The sequence below is a fragment of the Clupea harengus genome, chromosome 7, assembly GCF_900700415.2.
Source record: "Clupea harengus chromosome 7, Ch_v2.0.2, whole genome shotgun sequence".
NCBI lineage: Eukaryota > Metazoa > Chordata > Actinopteri > Clupeiformes > Clupeidae > Clupea > Clupea harengus.
In genome coordinates this window covers 9,181,321-9,188,893 of record NC_045158.1, presented here as the reverse complement: position 1 = coordinate 9,188,893, position 7,573 = coordinate 9,181,321, and the positions used below count along the sequence as shown (strand labels likewise).

General features: G+C 44.9%; 1 protein-coding gene across 1 annotated transcript in view; it reads right to left on the bottom strand.

Annotated features, from left to right (window-relative positions):
- Positions 1-1,014: 1,014 nt before the first annotated feature.
- Positions 1,015-7,573, bottom strand: part of cdca2 (cell division cycle associated 2) — a 13,499-nt gene continuing 6,940 nt past the window's right edge. Inside the window, exons 3-9 of the mRNA XM_031571193.1 lie at positions 7,211-7,570; positions 6,038-6,095; positions 5,856-5,954; positions 5,522-5,661; positions 5,292-5,393; positions 4,018-4,180; positions 1,015-2,628 (exon numbers count right to left, since the gene is read on the bottom strand). Coding sequence (XP_031427053.1) covers positions 1,328-2,628; positions 4,018-4,180; positions 5,292-5,393; positions 5,522-5,661; positions 5,856-5,954; positions 6,038-6,095; positions 7,211-7,570 — 2,223 coding nt within the window. The 3' untranslated portion in view covers positions 1,015-1,327. The remainder of the gene's footprint in view (positions 2,629-4,017; positions 4,181-5,291; positions 5,394-5,521; positions 5,662-5,855; positions 5,955-6,037; positions 6,096-7,210; positions 7,571-7,573) is intronic.

Here is a 7,573-nt window from a genome sequence, read left to right as displayed (position 1 = left end):
AGCGGAAATACGTTATCCCTACCTACAGTTGGCTAGCAAGATTGCACTGCATGCTAACCATCATTAATTAATCCAAATTCAAAACCTAAATGTGGTGAATAACACGGTTTTAGGAAACGTCAATGAGTGAAATACATATGGGGATCAAACATAGTTCTAGTATTTTAAAAGCAAGGTAAAAATTACCTCAACAATTCTAGTGTAAGCTGATAGCTAGCAAGTTGGAGCTAACTAGCTAGCAAGTTGCAGCTAGCTAGTTAGCAAGATTGAACTGCTTACTAACTAACGTTGATAAACCCAGGTTTACCACACAGTTAAAACACAGCTACTTACATTTGAGGATAAACTTGCATAAGAAATTTCACTGTAGATGTCAAGGCTCCCGTGTTGGCTGGGAAATGCATGTATTTGACCCTTCTATTGAGATTGCGAGTAAAGTTTGTCGTTATTAAGTCCACCAATCCGAAACTATACTTTTAAAGTCCATATCACCAGGTTGCCTGCGTCAAATTCCAACATCCAATATACCAGATAGGATGCCAAGAGCATGCTCTACAACCTGGGATCATCCATTTCTATCTACAGTAAAAGCTGTTCACCCTTTGTTTTTATAAACTCATCTTAATTCTGGGCTCAATAGTTTCATTTTATTACTATTTTACACATCATCCAATAAAATTTTCCAGGACAACTGTTTCAATGTCCATGTAAGTGTTCACTTTTGCTCAGTTTCCATGACTTTTCCAAACCTGGAAAATGAAAAAATAAATTCCATGTTTTCCATGGTTTCCAGGTACCGTGGGAACCCTGACTTAATCAGAGACTGGTGGTCACCACAGGTATTTCTAACAGGTGCTTATGAATCATGAAAAAAAAAACAATCCATGACTAAGTCCCTCACAGGTCCCTCAAACAGAAATTACAGCAATTTCCAGTTCAATAATCATCGCTTGTTTAGATGGTGAGTCATACCAACGTGCAAAGTGCTCTCTGCGAAATGAAGGTCAATCAGCATGTCATTCAGTGGTTTTAATGGGCAATAACATGGGCATATTTACAGGGGTCACACTGCATGTAAAAGAGAGCTTCTTTCAAACAGAGCTGAGATGTTTAAGAGCACAATGAATATGTTAAGTATATTAAGTAATACACTGTGATGCATCCAGCGACCTAAGAAACGGGGTTGCCACAGATAACTAGTTGAATGACTAGATTAAAAGATGAACAAGCAAAAAGGTTCAGAAATAAAAACCAACCTCCTCTAAAAACAAAACTAAAAGAGTGTCTTCTCCCACAGTTGAGTAAACTCATATTGTCCACTGTGCAGTCATTCGTCTGCCGACTCAGGCTCATCTTGAGGTTCAGGTTCCTCAGGCAGGCTTGGGGGCTGGAGGGTGACGCTGAGACGAGAGCGAGTTTTTCTGCGGCCAGCCCGGCTTCCTGTGGCACTCGTGGTGATGTCGGGGGACGTGTGCGCCACCCACGCAAGGCCAGAGGCTCCAGACTCGGATCCCTGCTCGCTCCGGTTCCTCAGGCTGCGCCGCACCGAGCCCCTGCCCGCCGCCACGGGCCTGAGCACGTCCTCGATGCTGAACTCTGCCTGCTGCCATGGTGCCAGAGTAGTGTTGTCTGTGTGTGAGGTCACTTCCTGTTGCTGCTGTGCCCCATTCTCCAGCCTATCTCTGTCTGTGTCTTTGCTGGACACATTAGCACTGCCCGAGTCATCCTCCAACCCAGAGGGAGCTTGGTGTTCAGACTCCCTCTCCTCAGTCACCTCCCTCTCCCCAGTCACCTCCCTCTCCTCAGTCACCTCCCTCTCCCCAGTCACCTCCCTCTCCTCAGTCACCTCCCTCTCCTCATCCTGCCCAAGAGCCTCCACCGCCGCTGTGCTGGGCTGCCGTAGGGAGCTCTTCCTTCTGGCTCTGCCTCGGTGTTTGATGGTTTGCTTCTGCTTGTCTGCCTGCACTGGCTTCCAGTGCTGCCGAGTCGCCACATCACATCCATCTCCCTCCACTGTAAGGGTGCGTCTGCAATCAGTGCTTGCCTCTGTCTGATCTTCCGTCTCCCTGCAGGGCTCGTGGGACGGCGGCGCTTCAACCCCATGGGTGTTGGCAGGCTCAGAGGAGTGGTGAGGGCTCAGCTCTGGTCTATCCCCATCATGATGGTCATGAGTCGCCTGGCCGAGGAGCACCGATTCTGCCTCGGTATGGATCTGTCCTCCTCTCTGCCCGGTTTCATTCTCATGTTCCTCACCAGCAGACTGGGCCTCAGACACGTGAGTAGCAGCATCAATGTGCAGGGCGCCACTTCTCCGGCCCCTGCTGCGTCTGACTGTGGGCTTGGCCGAGGCAGCCCCAGCTTTAGGGGTCTTGGGTTTAGGCTTGGGCCCTGGGCGGCCTTTGCCTCTGGGTGTGGTGCTGGAGGCAGTCTCAGAGAGCAAGCAACTCACCTCTGATACGGCTGCAGGAATTTCAGGTGAAGGCTTGGTTTCAGTGAGGTCGCTTGAGATTTCCTGAATGGACTCGGGGCAGAAGCGTTGGCGCCACCTGGTGGCTGCAGTGATGATATCACTCGCAGCTTCACTCTGGTTTTTCTGAGAAGACTCCTGAGACTTGCGACTTGCTTTTACTGTAAGATATGGAAATGAAATAATTAAAATAATTTCTGTCCACATTCATAACAACAGGTAAACATTCATCACTCCTCATCGGGGCACCAACAACTCTTAAACCAACCGCCAATTTAAGCTTCCTTTGTTGGTGTGTACCAATGATTGTAGAAACAATGGACAGCCTACGCTCAGTCAAAAGTGAAGCCACCGGAGGAAACGCCAGAAATGTAACCAAATATGGTTCATTCTGGGCAGACTTGGCTGATTTTCTGTTAACTCTAGGGTAAACCCTAACACTACGCATGCTCTGGCTCCATAAAGCACTTGCTGCACAGTCTCTCTCTTTACAGTCATTGGTGTGTACTAAACAATCATGGTCACACAGCGCCATTTTCACTTTGCTGTAAAACAACGTACAAATTATTTTTTTTAACATCAATACGGATATTGAAAACATGCAATTCAAGTACCAAGGCCAGGCAGGACAGATCATTCTAGTGCCCCTTTAGGGAGAATTGGGCTTAAGTCATGCTGCAAATGCTGTCAAATCTCAAGCACTTTCCATGGCTCCTGTTACATTTTACTTATTTCTGTGTCCTTGACAACACTCAATTATTTTTCAAAGAGTGTGAGACAAAGAGTGTTAGCTGTGTTGTCAAATGTAAAAAGTATCGCTGAGATCATGGTTAAGTGACTCCTTGTCTCATTCAGACATTGAGTGATAAATCAAGAGATTTCACTGATATTGATCTATTCAGCTGCAACGTCCATACCCTGATACAAGTGTGTAACTGGTCATACGTTTCTCCAGGCGGTTCATCATTCATTGCAGCTAAGGTTCAGTATATTTTCAGATTACTTCCAGACAAGAGCAACGTTCTTCACCTACATTATCTTCTTCTGTAAATGGCTTGGCTTTCAATTTGTATTTTAAGTTTTATATTGCTTTATCCAGTCTATTTATCTACTGATTCTTTGCTTCCTCAGTTATATATTTCATGACATTTTGTCAAGCCCTTTGGATAACCAATGACTATGAAATGTACTGTTCAAATCCATTTGCCTTCCCTGGCCTTAAAATAAATTAACAGAATGAAATCGCTGAAAGAAACACCATGGCAGCAGGACTGAAGGTCTTTTCTTTGAATTCTAAATACAAGCAATTTGTGCTCGGAAAGTTAATTGCTCCCTATTAACATCAAGGACATGAAGACTGGCTTTAGTCTCCACTCCAGCCCAGATCTGTCAATGGGATCTGTCAATTGAACAAACAAGAAATGCAGCAAAGGTCTCTCTCTGACTCATTCTCATGGTGACATTTCCAATACCAGCCCCAAATGGAAAAGAACATTGTCCACCATAACCGCCACCACAGGCAGCCTGGTGTATTCATTATGGTGTATTACCTGTGGATATTCCAGAAGGGTTAGCTGGAGTAACGCAGACACCATTGGAAAGCGGGGGTTCAAAGATGGGGCTGAGCAGAGGGTTCTTGGAGGCGTATGCTCTCTTCCCGTACAGTGAGCGGTCCACATCCTTACCTCCGAAACGCCGCTTTCCTGTAGAGTCCTTCAGATACCCCCGACCCCAAAAGAATATTTGAAATAACACAAGTATTCTCTTTTAATCAGTGTTTTTTTTTAAATTATTTCTGTATGCAAGGGTGCTTGACTGGGTTGAGTAAACCATTTCTATACGCAACACGCAAATGTGTCCTGGATACATTCAAGTACTGCCTACTCAACTGACGTCATCTACTTAAGCAGAAGTACGTACTGAAAGCTGGCTTTGTCCACAACGTCTGAATTTCGAAAAGCCCATAAAGATATATTACCAGTGAGTCAAACATCTTTGGTAAAACATAAAAGTTAATTTCAATAACCAATTACGCACCAAGTATGCCTAATGTCCAACGAGTTCACTTGACTCGCCCCCTTCCATCCCTCTAGCCAACTTGTTTAATGCAAAGATTAAGAGTTTTCTAAAGCCATAAGCTGCCAATAGTGAGTGCCCCCTCAAACACTATTAGGTTGATAAAGCCCAGCTAGCTAACAGAGTCATTCACAAGCCACTGTTTAGGTGCAACTGCTCGTGCTTTCTATTCAATTATTTGAGTTTTATTTATTTATAAAAAGCGAGGGGGCACAGTGAATAAAATGGGGGGGGGGGGGGCTGGTGCATTCAGTTTGTGCAAACGGAAATGATGTACGTGTCTATTTGCATATAGAGACTGGAAGTGAGATCTGTGGTCACTCGAGACACACGTGGACACGCATTCTAATGCGAGGTATGAACTGACGTACTTAGAGTTGTCCACTTCAGATCGGATCCCCTAAGACGCATGTTAATGCCAGGTGTGAACAGACTTCATGTCCAGCTCATACATTCACTTTGTTGGCTCATGCCGGCCTCAAAAAGTGCTTCACAGCAGCTTCCAAAGCAGATATTTTAGAATTCTTTCTGCATGTAAGGACATTACATCACTCTGTCTGTCAACAGAATGTTGCATTTATCTGTTGCTTTGGAGACTTCTTCACTGCATCACTGATGTACCCACCTCACACAGCATGTTCACTTTGGGGTCTCATGAGGACTTTGACTGCACTAGGAGAGCTCCAGTCATAACACAAAGCAAAACAAATATGTGAAAAGACTGATCCAACTTGAGCTTTTGACACACCTTCATCTTCCCTGAGGCTGAGAGAGCAGCAGAGCGGCTGGAAGTCCTCCTCTCTGTCTGGGGCTCGCTCTCAGCTACTGCGGCCGCCGCCGCCACCAGTGGCTGAAGGTAAGAAAGAGGCAACGTGCCAACACTGTTAGTACACAGGAATGCCCAATAAAGCCAGGGCCTAAGTTTGAAAAACAGTGAGGGAAGCATTCGTTTGAACAGACGCAACTCTGAAATCTTACTTTTCTCTTCCTGCCGCGGGGTCTGGCTGGGCTGCTTGAAGTGGCGGAGTCCTGCTGTTCCTGCTGCTGGAGAGGAGGAGGAGGTGGAGGCGGCTGCTGCTGCTGCTGCTGCGGGTAGGAAAGGAGCTCCAGCTCAGCTTCTGCGGGAGAAAAGCACACAGCTCACACTCAGCCTTTAATCTGACATCCACACAAACCCTTGCCATGGCAGCCTAGGAAGAAGGAGGAGGGCACACACATACATGAGAGGGAATCTGAGATGATGAGAGAATTAGAGAAGACTGTGAGAATGAGCGAGGGAGAGAGAGAGAGAGAAAGATCACAGAATCTGTACCTGTCTGCTCCTCTAAGAGAGGCTCCACTTGGCAAGGCGAGTTCATGTTAGGTGCCTGGGAGTCAGCCATCTTGTCTGAGGAGGCATCTTTGGGAATACCTGAGAGGTCAGATAGGCCTTAGGATGGGAGATCAGTGCAGGAGGCAATTATTTTCTCCTCCAAGTAACACAATTTATATTACCTGCAGTGTTCACCTCCGGTTCAACCTCATCATCTTCCTCAAGAAGAAGTCTGGGAATCTGAGAGAAGACATTTTTTTTTTACTTTAAAAAACTGAAAAAAAGTCTCAGAACAGACACTGGCTATGTCAAATGTCTCATGGGATACCAATCTAACAAATAAAGCTGCAGCAGTAAAAGTGACAATGCTGGCAACAGGCGCTTTGTGTAAATATTAAAGGATCAAATGTCAGCAGAAGACAAAACAATAAAACAGAGCTTTCTGTTAAGCCTCTGCTTAACGAAGTTGTGACATTTCACCAAGACACATTTCTCCTTGACCACAAGCTTGGCCAAGCCCCTGAAGTAATATCTAGTTTAATATTGTTCTCGAATGCCAAAGGTGAGTTTGAAACACAAACACACAGTGGAATTCAATTATTTTTCAAGGTAAGTGAAAAATGTCATTTGTTTTTTACTGTTTTTTTTTTTTTTTTTTTTTTTAAAGGTGCAGATTTACAGAAAACAAAAGGTTGGACAGAGCCACCTCTGGTCAGCCTTCTCTCTTCATAACACTGTGAATGATTCGAAAAGCAGCAGCTTATACTTTAACTGTGGTGTTAGTTGGATGCCTTTATTTGCTCGTATTCCTTTCAGTGCTGATATAGCATCATCACTCTCCCTCATTTCCTGTTTTAATCAAGTTAAACGCATAAACCACAATATATTCCGCCACTCTTTTGTTTAGGGAGGAGAAATACAGTACCATTTTTAGCATCCATTAGTTAATTAATTGAGAGTGCAAATCCACTATTCTGTAAGGCAGGAAAAGACAGATTTATACTACAAACGTTTTATAAGATTATTATGCAACCATACTTGTCTAAATTACTGACTAAATACCTGCTTCAAATATTGATTATCAGCCCAAGGCTTGACAGTGTGAGTATTTCATTCACTTTTCCTGAGAGTGCACATTAGTAAAATCAAACACCAGCATCTGCGTAAGTATATCTTAGTATACACACTGTAAACACTGTATTTTTTTGTGTATGTAAGTATGTAAAGTATTTAGATATGAATAGTTTTTGCTGTTTTTTTTTTGTGGCCAATTATACAACCTACACCTTTATTTAAACAGGTTCACAGATCTTTATAGACTAAGGGACCATCGATCATTGATAAAGTAACATTACCTGTTCCTCTGCATCTTGGAGTATGAGATCACTGCTCACAGCTGCTTCAGGGCCTTCGGTCTGGCCAAGGGTTGGTGAGCCACTACCGGCCTCTGGACTGCTGAAGTCAGGCTGTGAAAGTGGAGCTTCATTTCCCAGTGCAGTCTTTAGCACTGGACACAGCTCTGCGCCTGCAGAGGCTGGGTGACGGAATGGGGTGCTACCCTTCTTTAGTGGGGTGCTTGAAGGGAGAGTCTTGTCAAAAAACTCAGGAGAGAGCGGCGCACCAAAGTGCACCCGCTTCCGTTCCGAATGGCGTTGGCCGCGAAGTGTCTTCTTCCCCAAGGCAGATGGCGAGGCCGTGCAGCTGGGTCTCCTGCTCTC